Genomic DNA, 25272 nt, shown 5'->3' on the forward strand with positions numbered 1-25272 from the left:
CTCTCACCCTTCTCTCTCTTTTTAAATAGTTACCCGTCTTGACGGAAGGGTAAATTCAGAAATACTTTTGTATTAAAAACCAAGAGCATATGATTTCTTCACTTCTTGTGTGAATTGCCCTTAGTCCATTTTCTTGTTACCAATACATGTAGAAGCTTCATGTGAGGAGGGTCCAGGCTTAGTTATTTTTTATTTGCTTTTTTTTTTTTTTTTTGCTTTCCTGAAATTGATGGCAAGGTCTTAGGCACTGTGCAGGTGCTCAATAATTACGTTATTATTGAAATAATATCTACTACCCATTATTCATGTTGATGTGGATAGTAGAGCAGTTTTTCACCTAATGTCGTATATTGGAGAGGAATGAGCATTCTGCATTTAATCCTTTTCTCTGTGCCTGCTCTGCATTCTCTGCCCTGGCTTATTTCTGTCATTGCACTCTCTTCACCTATGCCAGCACCCATGCCAAGGCCTGCTGAGCGTGCTTGTGCAGTTTCTGACGTGAAAACCTCCTCTAGGCTAACTAGGCCGGGGGCCAGCCAGTCCTTTTTTCCTCTTTAGTCTTCAGCAGCTGTCATTCAAACTAATTGCTTGTATTCAGTGTAATTGCATCTGGATTGGTAGAAATCCTAGAATATAGAGAGGCTGTCATTGCCTGAATTGAAAACCAATCGTCACCTATCCCGGGTCCCTTAGGAAATTGCTTTGTTCTGTTCTCTAGCATCCATCTTCTTTCATGTTTCTCAGTTCTTGCCATCTCTCCTTGGTGAGCATAAAAATCAATCTTTTGTGCTCCCTTCTCTTTCCAGAAGAACCTGCCATCTCTCTCTACTTAAGTGAATCCTTAGTGCTTTTTATGTGCAATTATTTAGAAACAGCTCCTTCTTCTAGCCCACTGCATATTAATCATATTTCAAATGGAGCATCTAGAATTTATCAAAAGACACATGAATGTTTTGGGATTATGTTTGAAAATTCTAGTTATGATCAGTTTTTCATACTTCCTTAGTTTTCATTGGGGTAAATCAAAACCATACAGAAATATAGTAAAAAAAATAGTAAAAATCCTTTCTTTTTCCTTTCCATTGTGCATGTACATGTGTATGTGTGTGTGCGCGTGTGTGTGTGTGTGTGTGCACAGCATGAGACTTATTTTGAAATAATTCCAGATGGAGTTGTATGCCTGTCTTTGTGATTTTTTTTTTAAAGTTAAGTACCTAGAATTTTTGTCTTATCTTTTTAAAATATAGGACAAATGAAACACAGGAAAATTAAAGATTAGAACACTAAATGGGCTGATAGATTTTGTAATATTGAGCTTTTAAAATTCATTTTTCAAATTGCTAATTTGGGAGGAAAAATGCGTTACAGTTTTGAAGCTAGAGGAGAGCTAGTTTTCAAAAAGAATATTCATTTAAAACAATAAAATGCATCTATGTGATAGGAAAGCAAGTGCCTGGAAAATGAAGAAGATAAAAAAAGAGAAAGCAAGACCAAACAGTTGATTTCATCACTGTTTTGCAAATATAATTCCGGCACGTTTGCTTCCCCATCACAGCACATTATTGTTGGTTATGAAACTGATCAGGATTTAGATATGTTTCTGAATATGCAACATTTAAACTTTCTTGTTACAAACACACAAATATATTTGTACTCAAATTTTGTGCTAATAAAGGGGAATACTAACCTCTGCTTACTGTTCCTAAGTGATCTGAAGTCAAGGCTTTTGCTCTCTACCAGTGAGCATGTTGTTTGGCCTTACCACAATCTCAGCATTTTCCTCCCCAACTTGCTCCATTTTACTTTCTTAATTTATTGAACTATACAATATATAGGGGAAGTGCATGACCTGCACACATCTGAAGTCCAGACCTTAATAAATTTTTGCATACGTGAAAATTAGTGTAAACTTCACTCAGAATAAGACCCAGAGTATATCTAGTCTTCCTTTCGGTTTTCTCAGGCTCTCCCAGAGGTACTACTATTCTGACTCCTGTTACTGTTGATTAGTTTTCCCTGATCTTGTAGGTAATAAATGAGATTTCACAGTAGATGCCCTTTTGTGACTGATTTCCTTTATTTACAATATTCACTTAGTTAATTAGCTTAGTTCCCATGTTATAACAGTCTGCTCTTGTATGAATATCATATGTACTTTTTTTCACTAGAATATTTCATTTTCTCTGGGTCAGTTTTTAAATTCTTTACCTGTCTTCCTTTTTTTTTTTTTTTTTTTTTTTTTTTGACAGAGTCTCACTCTGTCACCCAGGCTGGAGTGCAGTGGCATGATCTTGGCTCACTGCAACCTCCCTCCTGGGCTCCAGTGATCCTCCCACCTCAGCCTCCTGTGGAACCACAGGTGTGCATGTCCAGCTAATTTTTTGTATTTTTTTTTTAGAGACAAGAGTTTCATCCTGTTGCCCAGGCTAGTCTTGAACTCCTGAGCTCAAATAATCTACCCACTTTGGCCTCCCAAAGTGCTGGGATCATAGGCATGAGCCACCATGCCTGGTCCTTGCTCCCTTTTGTTGCAAATTTTTCTCATGTGACTGAAGATCCTTGGTTGTTCTTTATTTATATTGTTGACGAATAAGGCTGTTGTTCTTTTCTCTGCCATCACACGCTTCTTACCCTGGATAAGAATACTTATGCAAGCCTTGTGTATCAGAACAATGCATGGATTGAGATGCTTTAGAATATGTGCTAGGGCAGAGCTCAGCATGCTGCCTCCACTATCTCCCTTATGCCAAGATAAGGAGGACCTTCCACTGAACTATCGACCCCATCCTGGGAGCCCCATTCTCTCTAGGTATTTTGCTCAGGTTCCTAGAGAGTATTTCTGTGACTTCAACTTGTAAACAAATATTCCTACTGTTCCTTTTCCAATAAGGTGACAGGATTTACTGAAAAGGGAAGAGAAGACTCACAAGTAGTTCTATGAACAGTTTGCCAATCCATTTCCCCATGTTCTGATGCTTCTCATTATTTATCTGTCAGTACTGGGTGTTACTTCACCTTGAAACACATCCTTCACCTCATCTGACTTCTCATTCATTGATTAATAATTTTCAGTTACGACACGTTTTTTTTTTTTCATCATTACCCAGTTGTTCCATGTACTCATTATGTAAAATTGGATAATTCACTTCAGTTATTTGGCATAATGGAAAGTGAATAGACTTTGAAGTCTTACTGACCAGGGTCATTTTCTAGTTCTCTCATTTACTGTTTTTTATATTTCTGAATAAGTTGCTTGGTCCCCCTGAGTCCTAATTTTCTTTAAGGTGGAAATGAGAATACGCATCTGCAGGTTGTTAGGAGAGCTAAGATCATACACGTAAGGTGCCTGTTACTGTGCTTGCCACATGGAAAATCAGTTTGTTCTCTCCTTTACACTCCCACACCCCCTCCTTTACCGCACTTTACTCTTCTCCTTTCAGCTTTGTATTCCCATAATTTTTCCAGGAATGGGACTTCATTTTCTCTTCTGAAAAGCAGAGAAATGATACCTTTCTTCCTCACAGGAATTGTAATGAGGCTCAGATGACGCTGTTTTGTACACTGCAAAATACTCCTCAAAGACAAAGCAATACTATGATGAATAGCAGTATTAATAATAGCAAACCATGCCATCATTTTATAAGGAAAAGAATGTATATTAGCTTTTCCATTACAAGATGATTCTGTGATGTACTACGTTTAGAATGTAAAACCCCGGGTATCCTTGCTTATGTCTATTTCAAGAAATGAGTGAATGGATGTGTTAGGTTACATTGTATATTTATTGGAAGAACTGATAATGATTCTGAATTGGTGACAAGGCTTAGTAGCGGCAAAATAAATGTATTGGTAAATAACTTGTGACTGAATGCAGCCGGAGGTGTGTAACTAGAAAGCAGTCGTTACCCTTCAGTGTATGTTATCTCACTAATGGCTGTGAGGTGCAGCGCAGCAAAACATCTAGCTTTGTAAAGATTGCTTCTCCACGGGCCTCTCCACTGGGTACCTCCATCCACAGATACATTTAGCTTTGGCAAAGCTCCCTGAAGGTTGTCGATTTATTTGTCGCTTCTTAAATGGCTATGGGCTCCCACTGTCACCTAGCTTAAGCTATGGGTCACAAACAGTAAGGCCTTCACACTGGTGAAGGTTTTAGGGTCTTACATGTTCACTGCCCTGCCCCTTTACTTTAGGTTACTTTTTGAGTGTCTAACAGAGTGATTCTTTATGTCAAAGGAGAGATTGAGTAGCTTACCTGGACTAAGCTCTGATTCCATTGCAGGCCAGCCCTTTGTGAATCCCGATGGAACTCCTGCAATATACAACCCACCCAGCAGTCAGCAGCCCCTGCGAAACGCCATGGTGGGGCAGTCCCAGCAGCAGCCGCCACAGCAGCAGCCCTCCCCGCAGCCCCAGCAGCAGGTCCAGCCACCACAGCCACAGATGGCAGGCCCTCTGGTCACTCAGGTAAGGGGCTGATTGGAAGGCCGGGAAGGGAAGCACCCTGAGATGAATGCTGCATAGTCCTCAGAGCAGCACTGAATCAGGGAGAAGGATATATTTTACACTCAAGTCTCAAATAAAACCTGACAGCACAGAGTTCCTTGCAGATTGACAGGATTTTATCTGGATCCTTCAGTTTAGATAGAGGCGAGCGCCCCATCCAGTAACTTGCAAGTTGAAGGTACGAAAGTAGGGAGAATAAATGATTTTTTCTTAGGTCTAAATGTCCTTTTTTAAATGTATGGAGAAGCCTCTGTCAGAGACTGAACTCTAGGTCTTTGCATCATCTTCCTCCCCCATTCCCATCACAAATCAAATGCTCATGTCTGCAAAGAGTCAATATTGAATTCTTCACCAATGGGAAGAACAGAAATCAGTCAATTTCAAGGAGGACTGGCTGTTCCTACATACTCCTCTTAGAGAGTTGCGGAGTCACCCTCCTTTGCTAGGAAGACACATAGATGTGTCCACAGAAACCCAAAGTATCTCAGGTCGACTGCTAGAGTGAAATTCATTTTAAATTTTTGATGTTACTTATTTGTTTTGGGGCAATATTTTCAGACCCAGAGGATCTAACCAACAATATCAAACGTACATCAGTAACTTCTTAAAGAAATAATCACTAAGTGCAAATGAGCCTCTCTCAAGTATGTCTGGCTCTGGTCTTTCAGAACCTTGACTTTTCTTTGATGGCTAGTTGTCCCCTCTGGAGCACACTGAACCTCGACAGCCTCTGAAGGACAGTGGTGTACATCTTGTGAGATTTCAACCCCAGTGCTTTTCTGTCACCTGATCGATTTTTTCTTTCCCCCAGTCTGTCCAGGGACTGCAGGCTTCCTCCCAGTCAGTGCAATATCCGGCAGTCTCTTTTCCTCCCCAGCACCTCCTGCCTGTGTCTCCAACGCAGCACTTTCCCATGGTACTGTATTATGTGTATATAACATTTTCCCCTAGGAGAGCATAGTCACTGATTTTAGTACCTTTTTGTGTGCCACTGGCTGACACTGAGTGGGTGCCTGGGCTGACTGTGAGGGGGTATGTGTGAATGTCTCATTTCTGAATATTACAGCCCATCTCTGCAAAACAATGGTTTCCTTTCTGTCATCTTTCTGTCCCATGCTGGGTGCTTCTGTGGTCTGGTACCCTCTTAAGAATATACCAGCTAAGCAGGAACTGAATGCCTTCAGAGTTAGAAATCAGGAACAGAAAGATACAGGAACTTTGCATGATGGTTTGGGAAAGATCTCAAAGCTGGTGTTGGGATGGGAACCATTATCACCCTATGCTCCTGATGTAGGTGTCCCTGGGATTCCAATCTCCCAATTTTCTTTCATGTTTCCCTCAAGTCACTAGGTCACTTTGAACAACAGATTAAAGGATGAGCATTGCTCCTAAATTTCAGATCAGGCCGGTGAACAAATACTCCCTCATATAGTAATGTAATCCCACCCAGCCTGTTGGCGATACTGGTCCTGGCTCCATCTTGGCAGCAGCACTAGGGGTGATGAGTATGGTTGGTTCTGCCTTAGGGGTGTTCTGGAGAGGCAAATTCTGTGGTTTCTGCTGGGAAGACAAGCTGACCCTTCAGGACAGAACATCAAGCCCTCCTTGTGTGCAACACCATCCTGAGGAGCCTGTGCCTTCAGTGGAAAAATAATAATTTGTTTCCATTGCAAGAGAAATATTTGGATCAAAATTGTTGCCATCTCTGACTCTTGGGATGATTAAAACCTGATTTGTCATGTTGAGTTCTCTTGTTATGTTTTGGATGAAGAATTATTTCATTTTATTTTTTCCAAATTGTACTTCCTGTCTCTCCCACAACTCCAAGAATATGTCCTGTGTGTCTGCCTCAGAGTGCCTCTTTTATTACCAAGCTGATCCTGCAAATTCCCTCATTCGTTTCCATGACTTGCAGCGAGACGACGTGGCAACACAGTTTGGCCAGATGACCCTGAGCCGGCAGTCCTCGGGGGAGACTCCTGAACCCCCATCAGGTCCTGTCTACCCATCCTCCCTTATGCCACAGCCGGCCCAGCAGCACAGCTATGTCATCGCTTCTACAGGCCAGCAGCTTCCTACAGGAGGATTTTCAGGCTCTGGCCCTCCCATCTCCCAGCAGGTCCTCCAGCCCCCTGCCTCACCACAGGGATTTGTGCAACAGCCTCCGCCTGCACAGGTAGGTGTGCTTCCTCATGCCTGTGACCTACAGCTGATTTCTCATGCATTTTGACCTTTATCTTTCTAGGTAGAATATAACCAGATTCAATCCCTCCTCCCTTTCTAGTCTATATTAATATTCCTCACCAACAGGAAGTAGTGTATTTTTTCATGCACCAGTTGTTTGAAGTTATAGGGCTCAGAAAGTGAGTTGAATAAAACTGATCCAAGTGCCCATGAAAACCACAGGGGAATATCCCATTTTCCAGGCTGCTGGTACAGGGACCATAAGAAAGCATTCTCTCCCATGTGATATCCTGCTCAGGGGATTGCCCCAGAAGGAAAAGCCATGGGGAAGGGAAAGGTCTGCACCTGGGGGACTTTCAACACTCTCTTGCTGCTGCTCCAAAACTGTGTTCTTTCCTTTCTATCAATTCACAAGCATTTTCTGGGGCTAATCTGCTGCTCCAGGCAGGAGCTCCTCTATGAATATAAAGGAGGAAGGTAAGCTGATATCCATGGTCCTTTTCTCTCCCTAAGGGGAAGCACAGTTCACACGTCTCTCACAGGTAGCCATTAATCATATTTAATTGACTTGAGCATGTAAGACACCACAGATCACTGATTTTTACTGTCTTCTCAAAGACTGATTATGTGTTACTGTTCACCACCAAACATCTCTGGTGCTCTCTTGGGTATCCCTTGCAGAATATTAGAAGTGATTACTGTCAAGATATAAAATGCACAGAGGCATTTTCTGGTCCATTTTCAAGGCACACAGATCCCAAGAAAATTCCATCCTAATTATGAAGTATTGCATGGGAAGAGCTGTTTAAAGTGCAGTGTCACCTTCGTATCATTTGTTTCACTGCCTTAACATCTTGAATAAATTATTTTCTTTTCAAGCCACACAAAACCCTCTACCATGAAATAATTGTCACTAAATTGTTCATTTTATTTTGAGTGATTAATTAATAGTTCCTCTTCAGTTGCCTTCTCTGTAATATTTCTTCACAAGTGGGATCTTAAAAGATGTGTAAAATAAGTTTAAGTTACAGGAGGAAGGGCTTCATTAATGTATTCATACTTTTACCAATAAATTAATAACTTCAAACTTAATTATTGGGAAAAAATAATTTAGCTATTTTGGCCTAAAAAGTATTTAAGTGTCCTTACTAATTTCTGCTGTCAAACAAAATGTAAGCAGAATGTTTAATTAAAGATCTTTAAATAAATAAATAAATAAATAAATAAATAAAATTTAGCCAGGCTTGGTGGCTCAGACCTTTAACTCCAGCACTTTGCGGGGCTGAAGCAAAAGAACTACTTGAGCCTGGGAGTTTGAGACCAGCCTGGACAGTACAGGGAGACTTCATCTCTGCAAAAAAATTTTAAAAATATAGCTGGGTGTGGTGGCACATTCTTGTGGTCCCACCTATTTAGGAGGCTGAGGTGGGAGAATCGCTTGAGCCTGGGATGTCAAGGCTGCAATGAGCCGTGATGATGTCTCCGCACTCCAGCCTACGAAACAATGCAGGACCCTATCTCAAGAAATGAAATAAATGAATAAATAAATAAATAAGTAAATAAATAAATATTTTAATAGGAAAGTCTTTCTTCACGGAAGGGATTTCAATATTAATCCGCTGCAGAAACAAAAGCAATTCATAACCCCTGTTGTGTCTGTGACAGAGATACTTTCATTCCTTCTTTAATGAGTTTTATGAAAGATAGAAAGAGAGGGAGACAAAACAGGTGTCCATGGTTCATAATCAGTCTAGACATTTAGGAAATTCTTTTTGAAGAATCACAGATAAAGGTATAGGCTATAACCCATTGTAACTTTCAATTTAGTAAACATTTTAAAATCTGATTACCCAACTATGGAACAATGAAAATAACTTAGTTCAGATTCAGCCCACAACAATATGTGGAAATATGTTAAATTTCTGCAGAAAATGAATCTATTTAATAAATGTAAAGTTCGATTTCATCTGACTCATCATGTATGCTTTCTAAATGCCCGCTGGAAAGGTGAAGTGAAAAGCACATGGACGAGACAAAGAGGGATTTGAAGCAGGGAAATGGGAGAAGTGCATATTTTTTATAGTTTCTTCTTTCTTTTCTCTTCGAATCCACTCATTTTTGGATTCTCCATATTTTAACATGATTGGTTGAAAATACACATTTTCATCCTTTGGGGCTATTCTTACTCCTTTCTCCCTTCACCTCTCTCCTTTCAAACCTTTCATACTGATCTTTTAAAAGATTGCCATTAACCTGGCTTTCTTTCCATCCTCTCTGAGAGAGGTTAAGGATAAACCAAGAGCTTATTTGCTTCATCCGGTTGGGGATCATCATTCCTAAGAGCTGACCAAAGTGCCACCTTGGAGTGGCGCTGGATACAAGTAGCCAAATCTCTAGCACAGCTAGCAAAGGTATCACAGAAGCTATGTCTGGAAAAAGAACAATAACAAAACAAACAACAACAAAAGTTGGGCTTAAAATTTTTTCCATGCAGTTGTACTTCTATTGTAACCATTAGTGCTCATCACAAACATGTGTAAGTATAAATTCCTTCATCCCTGAGGATATTTTATGTTTTATATCGAACATAAGAAAGGAGATCAAGGAATAGCTATCACATTCATGAGCTTACATTTAATCAAGACACAGTCTTTTCTAAAGGAGCAAAATGCTATTTCCTAAAAAACACATAAATATAAATGCTGACAAATAAATTAGATGATAGTTGTTCTTATTTTTAATATGGGTAGGCATCTGATGCATTTTGCTAGTCATCTTTAACAGCACCAGAATTTGCCGGAGCATAGCTAAATGCCATTATTACTCCAGAATTATTTGTTTTTTATTGTTATAAGCTGCCTGACCAAAAAAGAGAAGTAGTAAGAGCGAATCACTATAAGCAATGTGTACAATAACTTAGTTACCAGATACTGACCCAAGATTACTTTAGAATCATCCAGCCTCTTGCCCTTGAATATCCATATGTTATGTAGCCACAGTTCTAATTCATCATGATTCCATGAAATTACAGAGCTACAGGTTCATACAGATTAAGTTATATTTTGTTCCCACTTTATCCTCAGGCAGCAAAATATGGTACATACGTTTCAACAGCAATATTGAAATAGAAAAGTGTTTCCTATTTGATCTGAGCAAATCAGAAAACAAAATAACCGTGAAAATCACAGTTCTCAAATAATTGGCTTGTAATTTTATTCTATGTATATTACGTTTGTCGGCGGTCTACCGGGATACCTCAGTTGTCGTTTTAGAGAATATGATAGGCAAAATCTCGGAAGCGCAGAGATGGAAAATAATTAACAAGATTAATAAGAAAGTGACCTTAATATAAATGAACTGAGCCAGGCAAAGAAGTCTATCAGATCAGGAAACATTTCATTTGGATCAAGATTAAATAGTCAGAATACTTTCATTCCTTCTCAGTCATAAGAAAGTTAAGAAAGTAGCATAAACCATATTTTTTAAATCGTATTTCCCCTTTTAGATTGAACAGACTTTTTTGAATAGTGGTATGTGCCAATCATTCTGCAATGTGCTTTGAGAGACTGCTATATTTCATAATTGCATTCCCTGCTCCTTTTAGGCTACAGATCAGCAGTTTTCATGTTTCACCCCTGTTTCCATTAGAAAAGCAACTCAAGTTAGATATAATATTTTAAATGTAGTTTTTTGTTTTTGATCATAACTGTTTCACTCTCTCTTGTTTCATCTAAAAAACACAAAAGTCTTGTTTTAAAACAATCATTGTAGGATCACGACTAGGTCAGCAATTGAGCAGGATTTATCACAGATGGCTCATCTCTGCTCCATATGGCTGGGGTGACTTGACTAGGGCTACACTCATATGCCTGGAACTGGAGGGTAACCAGTCAATTGGGGGTACCTGTGTTCCCCACATGGCCTCTTTCTGCAGCAGAATAGTCTGAACTTCTTTGTCTTTTGGCTGGGGTCCCTGCCTGCAGATGTGGAAGCTGCAAGTCTTCTTTAGGATCAGACTTGAAAGTCTCAGTCGTCATTTCTGCCTCGTGGCATTGGTAAAAGAAAGTCACAGAACCAGCTCAGATTTAAGGTTTGGGAAATGGATTTTGCCTCTTTACGGGAGAAGTAGCAGGCCCATACACATAGGCATAGGAGAAGTTTGTGGTGGCCATCTTCACAACCTACCACAATTATAAGATGAAAACATATTTTATGTTTAAAAATTTACATTATCTACATTCTCATTCTCTGCTTTCTTCCTCCTTTCTTCCACAGATGCCTGTATATTATTATCCATCTGGTCAGTACCCTACCTCAACCACGCAACAGTACCGGCCCATGGCCTCGGTTCAGTACAATGCTCAGAGGAGTCAGCAGATGCCACAGGCAGCACAGCAAACAGGTACTCGGAATCTGTTTCCATTTTCTTCTCAACCCAGTTATTTTTGCTGGTGAATCTTGTACTTTTTGGATGAGTGTCCAAACTTGGCAATTTAAATCAGCACATTTCCTCTACCCAGAGAAGATAACAAAGCATTTGATTGACTCTATGTGGAAAAGTAGTAGGTGCAAGAAGGTGAAGCATATGTCAGACTAGCATCCCTGGCATGCATGCTAAACAGCCTCCATAAATTATTTTTTGATCCTTCTTCTGTCAAAGCAGAAAGTCAACCACATCCGTACCTTTCTAGTTCATACTTTCTTTTAATTTTTTTTTTCTTTTCAATTTGAAGAGAGTGCTTCCCCTGTTCTTAAGGCTAGGGAACCAAATTAGGTTGTTTCAATATCGTGCTAAAAGATACTGCCTTATAGAAGAAGGCTACTGACAATGCAGCGTGTCTCAGTGGAACTCTGACTCCATGGTTCACTTTCATGATGGCCACATGCCTCCTGCCCAGAGCCCGGCAGCCACTGTGCAGTGGGAAGGGGGGCCGATACACTGTACGAGAGTGAGTAGCAGGTCTCACAGTGAACCGGTCTCTTTCCCTACTGTGTCACACTCCTAATGGAATGCCGTTACCCAGAGAGCAGCAGGAACCCGACAGGGCTGAGTGACTTGTGCTAGGGAGAGGTTTGTGTCATTCCTGCTGGCCAAACTGCAAGAAAAACTGCTAATTGTCATGCTGAAGACCGCCTGACGGGGAGACTCTGCCTTCCGTAAGTAGGTCATGTAAAGAGCACGTGCTCCTTGCTGCTGCTCAGAGATGCCTGCTCTGTGATCTGATTTCTGCACTGAATCTATGTTATGCATATGGAATGTATACAGATCCATGTATGTAATATATACACAATGTATACCATTTTTATAAGCTATGAAAAAAGTGCAGTTCTTGCCAAGGATTAGCACCAATCACGGACACCCGAAGAATACTAACGCTGACACTGCTAGCAGCCTGTCTGATTGGAGAAAGAATTAAATTCCCCTGTATTGTGGATGGCTGCATGTTCTTTGGTTTATCTCATGGCCTAATTAAAGTCTGTGGGAGAAGAATTAGAGAAACCTGTATCTTCCAGCCAGATTTTGTCTTGTTTCAGCACTGTATTAGTTTGGGGAAGAATATATTTGACCTCTGAATTGACTTTAGACTTTTACAGTGTCTTGAGGACACTAAAGGGTTTCAAATAACTATTTATTTTAAGAAAATCACTTGGCAATATTTTCTCTGATTTGGGGGAAATGTTATTATCTTTATCATTTTGGTGGTCACTGTGCTATCAGTTTAGATACCTGCTGTAGAAATGTGCTGCTTGCATTCTGGACTATCTTATTTTATGCTAACGTTAATTAAAGAGTTAATTTACCATCTTGAGTATCCTGGTGTAGAGGCTATGGGGAAGTTTTCTTCTTGGTTTCCAATGCCTTTAGAAGAAGAAAGATGCAGATATCTAATTATAATGATTTTTATTAAGTTTGGTGCCATTGTGTGGCAACTTTAAAAGAGATTATTTCAGTCTTGTGGTAGAGTGTCATCATGCAAAGAAATGCAGTTACAAAATGTGGTGGAATCCACTAAACCCATAAACTCTAGATCTATGGGAGGGGATGAGAAAGTTAGATGAATATGATAACTGGGCAACAGAATTAGATTTCAAAAGAGTTTAGGTCTCCCCTACTGACTTCTACATTGCTTTTTCTCCTCTTCACTAACTTCATTAGCGATATCAAAACAAGAGACAATATATGAGACATTTTTTACTCTTTAATAAAACACGATGGGAGAATTTAGGGATGTGGAAACACCCTCCCCCATTCAGTTAGAGACCTAACTGGCTCCAACTACATTCCATGGCAACCTGGTGGCTTTGGTTGGTCACATTCTCCCACATCACCACAAAAATGGCACCCCCAAGGCGAGATAATGACACTGTAATGAGAAGAGTGTACTCTAGAGCAGCATCAAACTCAATAGAGAAGCAAGGCAGTGCCTAGGGTGTCAAGGAAGTGAGTGCCAGGTAATGTGGCCTGTACAGGGTGAGGAGGTGAGAAAAGTGAAATGATCATATACAGTATTGTCCCCAGAAATGATGGCATTAGTATACACATGCAGACTGAGACCTTTGGGCTCTTAGTTTTTGTGACCACCACACTGGATACCTGGTCTAAAATCCCAACACAGTTTCCACCACAGTGATGAATGTACCCACTATTTGGGAAAGCAGATGGTGTTCCCTGACCTTACACAGAATCGCTTCTGCTAATAAAATCCAAGTAACCAGTCCACACAGTGGCTCTTTGAGAGTGCACAGAGACTCTGAGTCCTACAGCTGGGAGGCCTTTTGTTGAGCCTAGGGAGGCTAATAGAAACTTTCCAAATGGACATGGCAGTCATTTGTGAGAGCAACTCTATGTGGATGGACTATCTCATAGAGGAAAGAGCCTCTTCAGACAACTACACAAGTTATATTTTCTGGAGGAACTAGAAGATAAGCCTTCTCCATCTTTAAGTCAAACTATGGGCTACTATCAGCATGTCACCCTCCCACAGTGATGTTTTGGCTTGTTCTTCCTCCTGCCTCCTGCAGCTGTGTGTCTTGGGATCTGACCCTCTTCCATCTCATCTGATACTGACACCAGATTGTGTCATAACATCCTCAGGTATCATGTGGTTAAATATTAGAGTGAGACAGAATTATGTCAGTTAAAGCTAAATGAGATTTTAATCTGAATTTGCTTCTTGGCACTGTTCTTAACCCTTATTTAATTGCAGTAAAAAGCCTCTCTTCCTTCTCCTACATTCTTGCCAGAATTGCAATCTCTGTCAGTTACTACATCTTTCCTAGGACTTAAAACTCTACACAGTGAATTTTTGTAAAGTGAACTGGACACTATACTGTTGATTAAATAGGACCCCTGAGTTCCCCTATGGCACAGTAGGGAGACATAAGTTCTTTATCCTGGTGATTTTGTACTCTTCATCCGATCAGCACATGGTAAAAAGTTCTAAACATGTGGAAGAGGAAGCCTATGTTGGTGGTGATTATAAATAAAGAGTACTAATGTTGGGGCCAGGTGTAGTGGCTTACACCTGTAATCTCAGCACTTTGGGAGGCTGAGACAGGTGGAACACCTGAGGTCAGGAGCTCGAGACCAGCCTGACCAACATGGTGAAACCCCATCTCTACTAAAAAAAAATACAAAAATTAGCCGGGCGTGGTGGCGGGTGCCATAATCCCAACTACTTGGGGAGGCTGAGGCAGGAGAATCGCTTGAACCTGGGAGGCGGAGGTGACAGTGAGCCGAGATCACGCCGTTGCACTCCAAATCCAGCCTGGGCAACAGAGCAAGACTCCATCAAAAAAAAAAAAAAAAAAAGGAACACTAATGTTGAGAAAGTTTAGAGAAATCAAATGGTAGAGTTACAAAATGATATTTGGAATTTGTAGCTATATTTGTGAGAAAAAGAAAAACCTTCCATTTATAAATATCTCCAACAGAAGAATTTGTTTATTGCCAATCTGGCATTATCAGATACCTCCAATAGTGGGGAGACAGTTTTCTTTCTGAGGGAATTATTGATAGCCCAAGTCTGTGTAGAAGAGCAGTTATCAGGACAGGTGCACTGCCTCATCAGCCAGGCATGGTGGCACTTTCCAGTAGTCCCAGAAACTTGGAGGACTACAACATCACCGGGATAAAGAACTTATGTCTCCCTCCTCTGCCTCAGGGGAACTCAGATGTCCTATTTAATCAATAGTATAGTGTCCAGTTCACATTATAAAAATTCATTGTGTAGAGTTTTAAGTCCTGAGGTGAGAGGATTGCTTGAGCCTTGGAGGTTGAGACTGCAGTGAGCCATGATCATGCCATTGCACCCCAGCCTAGATGACAGAGCAAGGTCCTATCAAAAAAGAAAAAGAACGAAAGAATGAAAGAAAGAGGGGGGAGGGAAGGAGGGAAGGAGGAAGGGAGGGAGGGAAAGAAGGAAGGAAGGAAGGAAGGAAGGAAGGAAGGAAGGAAGGAAGGAAGGAAGGAAGGAAGGAAGGAAGGAAGGAAGGAAGGAAGGAAGGAAGAAAGAGAAAGGAAGGAAGAAAAAAGGGAAGGAAGGAAGAGAGAGAGAGAAAGGAAGAAAGAAAGAGGAAAGAAAATCAGTTATCAGGTTATGACTTGTTTATAAAAGGACTATAGTTTTAAAATCATTCTATCTTTGAAAGACTTGGAAGTGAGAATATCTTAACTGAAAACAGAGTTTCTCAATGTTCAGATATTGAAATGAAGTGCTGATGAACAAATGTTTCATTCCTTAATGTTTTAAGTTTATTTCAGTAGTTAGCTATCATGACATTTTTTAGTTAGTACCTGTGTTGCTATAGTTTTATTCTTGTTGAGAAACATATTTAAGGCCAAAAAATATTGGCAATTATCACATCTCCCATTGATTCGGGATGTCTAATGGGCTAGTTTAATCGCTACCACAAGTTTACAAGGGAAATATAGCGTTCCTTCTTTACAGATAGGTGAAACTATTCCTCAGTGAAGTAAAATAAATTATCCTGGGTCTCAAGGTTAACTGTGTAGAGAAAAGCACCCCCAGACATGACTGGTTTTAAGCCCATGTGGTAAGCGTTTTATTGGAACACCTTAAACATAGTTACCAGTTTTGCCTTTATATGCTAACATGGATGATCGTATAAAAACTAGCATATGGGAAATAAACCAGCATGCCCATGTTATAGAGGCAGGTAATATTAAGTTAATTGTTCAAGTACACAGGTTGACCTAAAAGCAGAAAATGTAAGAGCCTTTGTCTTCTGCCTCCCTACTGAGCTTGGGGTTCCATATTACTTTGCAGAGCTGGTCAATAACAACAAATGGCAGAGAGCAGCTGAGACATTTACATTCAAATCACACATTAGAAAGGAAAAGAAAACAAAAAAGAGTTTCTCTTAGATGGTTTCCAACTCCAAATTTCCTTTGAAGTTTGACTAAAAAAGAAATATACTTAGCTTCATTCTCAGTTCTCCAAAATCTTGGTCATTCCTAAAGGAAAAAAAAAAAAAAAAAAAAAAAAAAGAACTTATGAAGTCCTGTGTGTGTTCTTAAATGGGAATTGGGGGAAGAATTTTGGTTTCATATCAGAGTAACACTAGCCTCATAAAATGAATAGGAAAGTGTTCCTTCCCTTTCTACTTTTGGAAAGAGATTGTATAAAATTGGTGCTAAATCTTCTTTAAATGTTTGTTAGAATTCTCCAATAAAACCATTTGACCCTGGAGATTTTCAGAAACATTTTTTAACCTTGTTTTTTAAGATAGTCTCTGGAGATTCTAAATTATGAGTTAATTTTTTATGATTATAGTATTCAGATTATATATTTCATCTTTGTTTAGTTTGGGTAGTTTGTGATCATTAAGGTCTTGGCCCATTTCTTCTAAGTTGCTAAATTTAGGAGTATAAAATTGATAGTTTTATTTCTTTACTATCTTTTCATAGCTTCAGGATATGTTGTGATATCCTGTTTCATTCCTGATACAGATAGTTTTTAACTTCTCTCTTTTCATTTTTGTCAGTCTTGCTAGATTTATCAATTTTATTGATCTTTTCCAAGAACTAGCTCTCTGTTTCATTGATTTTTCTCTATTGTTTTAGCTTCAATTTCATTGATTACTGACTTATCCTTATTATTTTATTATTTTCTTCCTTCTGTTAATTTTAGGTTTATTTTGCTTTTTTTGGTGATTTCTTAAGATAAGAAGATTTTTTATTTGAGATTTTTTCTTTTTTAATGTAAATATTTAATGCTATAAATTTCCCTTTCAGTCTCGCTTTAGCTGTGTCCCACAGATTTTGATATGCTGTATTTTCATTTTCACTCATTTGTATATTTTTAAATTTTCTTTGAAACCTCATCTTTGACCGGTGGATTATTTAGAGGTGTGTTGCTTAATGCCCCAGTGTTTCGGGATTTTCCTTTTGTCTTCCTGTTATTGATTCTTGATTGATTCTATTACAGTTAAATAACATATTCTGTATGATTTCAGTTCTTATAAAATTTTTCAGGTGGTTTTATGACCTAGGAAATAGCCTATTTAGGGGAATGTTCCATAAGCACTTGAAAACGCTGGGTATTCCGTAGTTGTTGGGTGGAATATTCTATGTCTATCAGCCAGATCAGGTTGGTTTCTTTTGTTCTTCAGGTCTTCCGTATTTTTTCTGTTTTTATGTTTACAGTTCCATCAGTTGCTGAGAGGGGGACATTCACAACCCCACCATAAAACTTTCCAAAGCCCTGGAATGAATTTCAAGGCAAAAGTTGCCTCCAGTGTCCCTGACATGCAAGGACAGAGGAGGGATTTAGTTTTTCAGACGATGCTATCTTTTAGTTCCTTTTGCAATTGAATAAGAAATATTTCATCACCTAAAAAAATGTTAAGATTTCGTAAAAATAGTCTGGAAGGTAAAAGTCCTGTGAACAGTGAGTGGGCTTTCGGTGAGTTTGAGTTGTTCCTATAAGCTGCTGCCTGCATCTCTCGCTTGCCAGGCTTTCAGCCTTGTGGTTTAATGCCAGTAATGTTACTTTAGGTCTAGGTAGAAGAGTTATGAAGATGACCGTTTACAAAGTTCAACAATTCTGCCTTCCTAAGAAACCAGGAGGGTCTCTATTCTTGAATGCCGTGAAGATAGAACAGTACGAAATCAAGACAGCTACATAGCAGAGTAAAAAGGGTGAAAAAGATCATGAGGGAACCTTAAGTTAAATTAAACTATAACTGCAGCAAATCATTTGGTATGAATTTTGAAACTGTAGAGATGTGTCTCACCTCTGCTTTAGAAAAGGCCTTTTCTCTTCTACCCTCCCCTACTCCCAACTATCTACTGAATGATTCATTTTGGGTAAAAAACAGTTTCATAGAGCATTTTCCATTAAAATGTTTTACTTTTGAAATTACAGTTCAGGAGGAAGCCATGAAAAAAGAAATCCTAAAAATGCATAGTATTGCAAAACCCCATGCAGCTCTTATGGGGCCTTCTTATGGTGATTTAATGTACCTCTGTTCTGTGTGAGTAAGTAAGTGATGCTCCAATTCTTGCAGTAGTAGAGTTGGAATTTCTCATGGAAGACAATAGTGGAAGTCTTTGAAATTTTTTGGAATGTCTTTACTCACTCTTTTCACTTACATTTAAGATAAACCTCTCTGTGGACTTTCCCTTACAGTCTGCTCAACAGCCAGAATGAGATATGACTACTATGAATATAAATGGAGTTTAAATACTTAATTTTTCTAAATGAGGAAATTGACACTAGAAGGCCAGTCTCCTGTCCAATGCAGTCTCTCTTGTCCGAGCCAGAGAGGGGCTTCTGCTACTTTAGCACTTACAGATTTAATGACAGATACAGATTTCAGAAACTCAGCAAGCTTATTCACAGTCTGACAAAGTCTGACTTGTCAGAGTCTACTCTGCCTATGTGAACTCAAAAGCATCTAATACCTGCAACTTGAAAAGAGAGCACACAAACAAGAGAAAACAATAACTCAGTAATTTGGAAATATGTTATTACCTATCCCCACTCATAAGAAAAGAAGTAGAGATTCTCCAACTCTCAGAGTATGATCTTTTTCTTCCCAGAGAGAGCAGGTGGAAATGGGCCTTTACAACAGCCCTCTTGTTTGTTCAACTAATCGGGGAAGCTAATGATGGATGCAGATAAATTAGGTTGCAATGAACTAAAAATACATGCAAATAAAAGACATAGGAAAGAATGGTGAGGGAAGAGGAAACCTGGTCAGGTCAGGTCCTATTTGTTTTATTTTGCTGACTGACTGTGATAACGGTATCAATCAGGAATCTGCAGACAGCACTCTGACCTTTTGGATCTAGATGCCATTGACTCAATCCTGTGTTCTACATCTGAGGAAACTATATGTGTTTAAAGAGTTCTTTGGTGAAGAATTGTGAAGTTGGAGGGGGTCAGCCTGTCAGAAATACAAACTTTAAAATAGGCCAGTTTTTGTTTCCCTCTGGAGCAAAAATTCAAAATGCCTTTCAACTCTTTAGTTATAGTTATTCAATTCCCTCTAGCACTTCTGTACACAAATCAACTCTAAGCCTCTGAACATTTGTAAAAACATCTTGCAAATGCTATCCCCAAGCCCTCTCATGGGAGATGAGAAGGTTACTACAACCAGGCTCCTCAAACTTTAATGTGCATGGAAACCCAGATCTTGTTAAAATGCATTTCAATGCAGAAGTTCTGGAGTGTCTTGAGATTCTACATTTTTAGCAAACTCCCAGGTGATGCTGGTGCTTCTGGTCTACTGTTTTGAAAGCAATGCAATACATAGTACATTTTTATTCATGGCCAGTTCATATACAAGCTGTTGCAAAGGGAGGGGACCTACCTAAGTTCATTATTTCATTTTACATTATTTGTATTAGGCACAATTCTAATATTTCATAGTCAACATATCTAATCTTGTGAATTACAGCTAGTATTTAGAATTAATATGCTAATGTTTACAAATCCAAATTTTAAGAAACCATATGAATATAATGTGCTTCCATGGCATAGTGGACACTCATAAATGAATGAATAATGTGTGTACCTATTTTCACTTTGGTATGGCAGGAGGTGAATATGTGTGTGTGTGTAAGAGAGAGAGAGAGAGAGAAAGAAAGAATTTTCATTTTAGCCAGATCTCTTGGTGGTTTATTTTTCCCTTGTGGAAAATATGGTGCTTCAGGTAAAGTTGTGTGAATACTTAAAAGTCTAAAACAGAAATCTCTCAACCATCTAATTCAAGTATAAATAAGAGCAAAACCGTGGTTAAATATTATGAAATCAAATAGAATGACAGCCCGACAAATCAATTCATGTCAACATATGAATATACACATTTTGTGTTTCAAAGTTCAAATACCCAAGGAATATGTCTCAGATCTTTTAGGACACTTTCAAGGGTATAGTATGTTTCAATTTTGGTATGCCTAGTGATTTGGGAATTTCAACAAATTTAAAATAATAATACTCCCATCAAAACTCATTTCAATTGTTCAGATGGCAGGAAATAACTGGACTGTGAAAATGTATCCCTATCACCCTTTGCTCCTGGCAGCTCTTTCCTTCAATCATTTTAGTTTACTCTTGAATGAATAGTAGTGGAATGGACTTAGTGGCATGGCTGGCAGGAAGATATGATTATCTGTGGAACATGTATATTTGAGAAGAGACCAAAGCCACAATTTCTTTTCTGATAGTTCTCCATAGAAATTCAATAAATAGCAGCGTGTTTAGCTTTTTTGTTTCTCCTTTCAGAAGTAATGTTTCTGACATAACAGCGAGCTGTTAGTATTAACAACTCTAAGTAAGAAATAAGGTTATCGCCTCTTTAATGTTGTTCTGAAGCACATTTGGGATGGGGCAAAATGTACCTTAATGGAATCTACAAATTTATTTAACCAAAACAGTTGAGTAAGTTTGACAGTGAATCCAGTATTTTTAGCTTGACTGATTAATGTAATTGTCAATACAATTGAGAAGGGGTTTTCCCCCCCCCCCAAATATCTCTTTTCTCATTCTTTGTGCTTCTGCTATTCTTCACCTTGATTTTTTGCTCCTTGAGGTTGGCTGGAGATGGGGAGAAGGAGCATCAAAGCTAAAGAAAGAATGTGGAATACTGGTATGACCAATAGATACATTAATTTATGAACAGTAGGATTTTGTCTTTATACCTTAATTTCCCTTCTCTAAGAGTTGATTATTCTTAAAAAAGATGTATTTTCCTAAAAATTTACATATATTTTAACATTTAGGGTCCATTAATCATTTTATTTTTTTATTTGAGAAAATAGGTATAACTAATAACACTAAGAAGCAATGCAAAAGTTGTTACAATTGACAGCTCTAAGGACATGATTTATAATTTGAGTGTCTGCATTATTATATTTCCAAAAGCAGAGAGGTGAGTTATTAAAGAGTGACAAGGATTTAATTGTCTGATGTCTGTTAACATCAGTGGGAGGAGTCACATGGATAAATCCTTGTGGAACACGCTGTTCTGAAAATATTAGTTTGAAGAAGGTTTCTATGGAAATGTTTATGTGTTTCTTTCATTAATTGGTCTAATTATTCCATTTACAAAAATGAGAATGAGAAATATAACACTGGGATTAAGAGAAAAATTAACATTATTAAGAGCAATAATAAGAATCGTGCTATTTTTAGACCTAAAAATCTTACACATTCCCCAAAATGGTATAGATGGTCAGGTTCTCTCTGTCCCTTAGAAAGTTATAGTAAAAGGAATTTGTTATGCATATTTGCAGTAATTGCGTTAGCACTTTGTATTTTATGTGATTTTTGGTTTTTAAATTTACATTTGTTATGCAGTTAAGTACCACCAGTATTATTAGAATTTCTGCTTTTCTGTAAAGATGGAAAATAAGTCAAATTATAGCATTATCTGTTTTCTTTACTGCACAAAAGAAAATGGAAAGCAGTCGTTTGGCAAAAACAGAGAGAAAAAGGATATTTGGATTAAAGATGGTAAGAAAAGAAAGGTGGCAAGTAAAGCATACACATATACGTTATTGAAAGCTCTAGCATTTCTTTGCAGTTTTTCTAGGAGAGAAACTAAATAAAAAACAAAATAACCCTAAAATTTTCAAACTACTTTCCCAAGAATGTGATTTACCTGATTATTTAACTGAATGAAATCTTGGCCCTCCCTTTTTCTTTTCTCCTCCTTTTGTTTCTTGTTAATTTTTTGAGAGAAGTTTCTGTTCTCAGTTGTCACCTAGATCTGTGAACTACCCTGTTTTTCAGTCCCACTTTTATTCTGAAGCACATTTAAAACAAACGAACAAACAGACCTTTTTCATTGTCTCCACCACCTTCCCACCCCTGTCTGTTTTCTCATTGTGTTTTCTATCTTTAACGCTTGACTCTACACAAGTTCTCTGCAACTCTCTTTATACTCTTTCTTTGTTCTTATATTAAATAAAATTTGCACTTCAAACTCAGGATGCTGCTTATGTTATGTTTTAGTTGTCTGCATTTTTCTATTTATCAGTTCTTTTTCTTTCGATTCTGCACATGTCTCTCCATTATGAAATAGGACACTTCATTATTCCAGAGACAGTCTCAATCTAACAGTCAAACAATGAACAAGAATTTCTGGGATTTTTCTCCTTTTCGAGTAAGAGACCACAAAGAATACCATGCTATTTTTGTTCACCTTGGTATCCCTAGAACCAATGTAAATTTGGCCCACAGGATTTGTGACTTCACTTAGCAATTAGTTGTGATAAAAGAGTGAAGAGCATCTTGAGTAGTGTTCCTTTTATCTTGCTTTCCAAATTCAGAGATACAGTGGTACCCATGGGAAAATGGCAAGGCTTTTGGATGGTGTTTAAATTTTTCATGTCCAAGAACTACACGTTTGCTTAAAAACTTTACTGGTATTCCAACTTTGAATAGAAAGCAGTTTGCAAATTGCTGAACTTATAAGACACTATCTCAGAAATAAGTACCCCTGAAAGATGCTGCTTTTTAAAACTCTTTCTTCATTCTACAGTCTTTAGACATGACTGCTTACTACAGGGACACAAATGCAAATTCAGCAAAACCAATCAGCATGGGCTCATTTAACTCATTACGTCCGAGTTTGTCTATTCCCCAGACCATCAGCAGAAGATCACAGTGTTAATCACCCCTTCCAGCTCTGAAATACCATGAGCCCTTCTGTCCAGATGAGTGGCACATAAATGTAATGGTCCCACAGCAACGGTCACTGTGACCCAAGAAGGCTACAATACTGTCTATAACTCATTGAATTAGTATAATTCTAAAAGAAAGACTGTAGCGTAGGCCCTCTGTTTAGAGTTTATGCGAGTGACACTCTTATAAGTGGGTTCACTAGTTGGTTCAGTTGTTATAGTATGATTCCATGGCTAAGGCATATTTGCACATCCGTTCATTGGGAGAGTACGTTACCAACGTGCAGTAGCCTTCACATTTACACTCCTGTCCAAAGCCACCAAACCACTAGAGACCTTCCCCATGCTTTCATTTAGGTGCTATTCACAGTTGTCAGCCAATCCTTCCTGGTGGCAGTGATAATTTTGATGGCCCTTCAGTGACTCCCACCAATCCCTAATCATGAGGAAGATGCTTAATCATGGGAAGATGTCAGCCAACATCATGATTCCCACACTGTTTTCTGAAGGTACCTAGAGACTTGCAATTCTCCCAGAAGCTCTTACTGCCTTGGGGATTGTTTTGTTGTTGTTGTTTTTGTTGTAATAGGTCCAGCGCAATTGCACCCTTTATAAGCCACTGTGTGTCATATTTGTTCTGAGAGTAAAAAATAAATGGTAGAAAGAAGGTCCAGATTAAAACCAAAAGCACACCTTGCAGAATGCAGGATATTGCAGTGGAACACACATTTTGAGTATTACAGGAATATGCAGTAAAATCTGTCAAGCTAGTTCCAAGTAGGTTTGCATTAATTTTTGTTTCCTAAGGAAAACAACTTATAAACAAATATCACTTTCATTACTCATTGATGCATGGGCAGTGTTAAGTGACCAGTGGTGTGGTATTATGATACAGAATTCGGAGGGTTTGAAGTGCCTTTTAGTGATTTTTTTTGTTTGTTTATTTGTTTTGAGGCAGGGTCTTTCTCTGTCACCCAGGCTAGAGTGCAGTGGCATGAGAACTGTAGCCTTGAACTGCTGGGCTCAAATGAGCCTCCTGCCTTAGCCTGAGTAGCTGGGATTACAGGCACCCACCACCACATCTGGCTAATTAAAAAAAAAAAAAAAAAAAATATGTAGAAGTACGGTCTTGTTATATTGCCCAGGCTGGTCTCAAACTCCTGAGTTCAATTGCTCTTCGGCCTTGGTCTGCCAGAATGTTGGGGTTACAGGAGTGAACCACCACTCCCAGATCTCTTCAGTGAATCTTGATGAATAATTCAATTTTCTCAAGTTGAGACCTACTAGGTCTACCTGCTAGGAAAGGCTCAGTTTTTGCTGACCTGGACCCGTGGAACTGAGAAGAGTCAAAGAGAACAATCCAATGACAAAAAAATAAATCCGAGAAAAAATCTCAAGCCTAGCTGAAAATTGTAGCAAGAATTAGGAGAAAGAGAAGACAATCCAAGTGGTGGTTTTTTATGTTTGTTATATTTTCTTTTTATATATAGAACCTTTTATAAATTGTGAAAACAATGCAGTACATAGAGTAAAGAAGGCTTTTTAAAAAGACATCAAAATTTTATGCTAACACAACAATGAATTTTTAGTTTTGACTCCTTTTTCTGACTTTGAGCCTATGTATATATGCATGTTGAAGATACAAACATGTATTGTGATCATAGAGTATCGCAATTTCTTATTTGTTTGGTATTATATTTCTTCAAAATTCATTATTTTACACTTGATCCTGATTTCTGTGACAATTTTTTAAAGAAGTAAAACTGTATTTTCAGATTTCACATGTTTTGCCTAAAAATTCAGAGCAATCCACAGAACAACTAGTAGAACTAATAAGTTAATTTAACAGTGTTGCAGAATAGAGAGAGAATATACAAGAATCAACTGTATTTTTAAATACTTTTGGAAAACAAATAGAAAATTTAAAAATTCTATTTATAATAGCAACACATTTTAATAGTAATAATTAATCACAACATTCCTGACCTTGTGGCCCAGGGAGGATTAGATCATTGCCTCATTCATCTGAGAACAACTCCTTGAGCCCTAGACACAAAGCAGTATCTTGTAGAGAAACAGCAATTACAACTTGAAGTATTTCTCTATGCAGTCCTTGCTTTCCTGATTCCGTCATCAATAAAGAAGCATATACTTGGGCGGGGAAGGGGACGTGGAACTAAAGCTTTCAAATCTCTTCATGTATCTTCTTTAGCTTCCATATTCAACAAATATTTCACAATAAACTTTGGTTTTGCTGCTTTTCTCCCCAAACAAGGACAATGCCATAGACGTTTCAGAGTATTTTTCCACCTTCTGTCAAGGGCTTTTGTCTTTTTAATTTCCCATTGTTGAAAATGACACAATTCAAGGAGCTCACACTCTTTGAGTTGGAGTCTACCTCAAGTGCCTCTCTGAATATGCTACAC

The 25272-nt window shown here is 38.5% G+C and overlaps 1 protein-coding gene across 29 annotated transcripts in view; it reads left to right on the forward strand.

Annotated features, from left to right (window-relative positions):
* ARPP21 (cAMP regulated phosphoprotein 21) overlaps window positions 1-25272 on the forward strand; it is a 156707-nt gene that overhangs the window by 95255 nt on the left and 36180 nt on the right. For 23 of the 29 annotated variants that reach the window (XR_004182342.1, XM_017956018.2, XM_017956017.3 and 20 more), the window contains 4 exons: window positions 4283-4467; window positions 5318-5422; window positions 6422-6682; window positions 10966-11092. Coding sequence is in view for 25 of the 29 variants with exons in the window: in XM_017956018.2 (XP_017811507.1) it covers window positions 4283-4467; window positions 5318-5422; window positions 6422-6682; window positions 10966-11092 (678 nt within the window). In the remaining 4 variants the exon portion in view is untranslated. Of the gene's footprint in view, window positions 1-4282; window positions 4468-5317; window positions 5423-6421; window positions 6683-10965; window positions 11093-25272 lie in introns of those variants that run through there. The other 6 variants (XM_021934954.2, XM_031663847.1, XM_031663849.1 and 3 more) reach the window with 2 other exon arrangements.

This window comes from Papio anubis, chromosome 2 (assembly GCF_008728515.1).
Source record: "Papio anubis isolate 15944 chromosome 2, Panubis1.0, whole genome shotgun sequence".
Classification (NCBI taxonomy): Eukaryota; Metazoa; Chordata; class Mammalia; order Primates; family Cercopithecidae; genus Papio; species Papio anubis.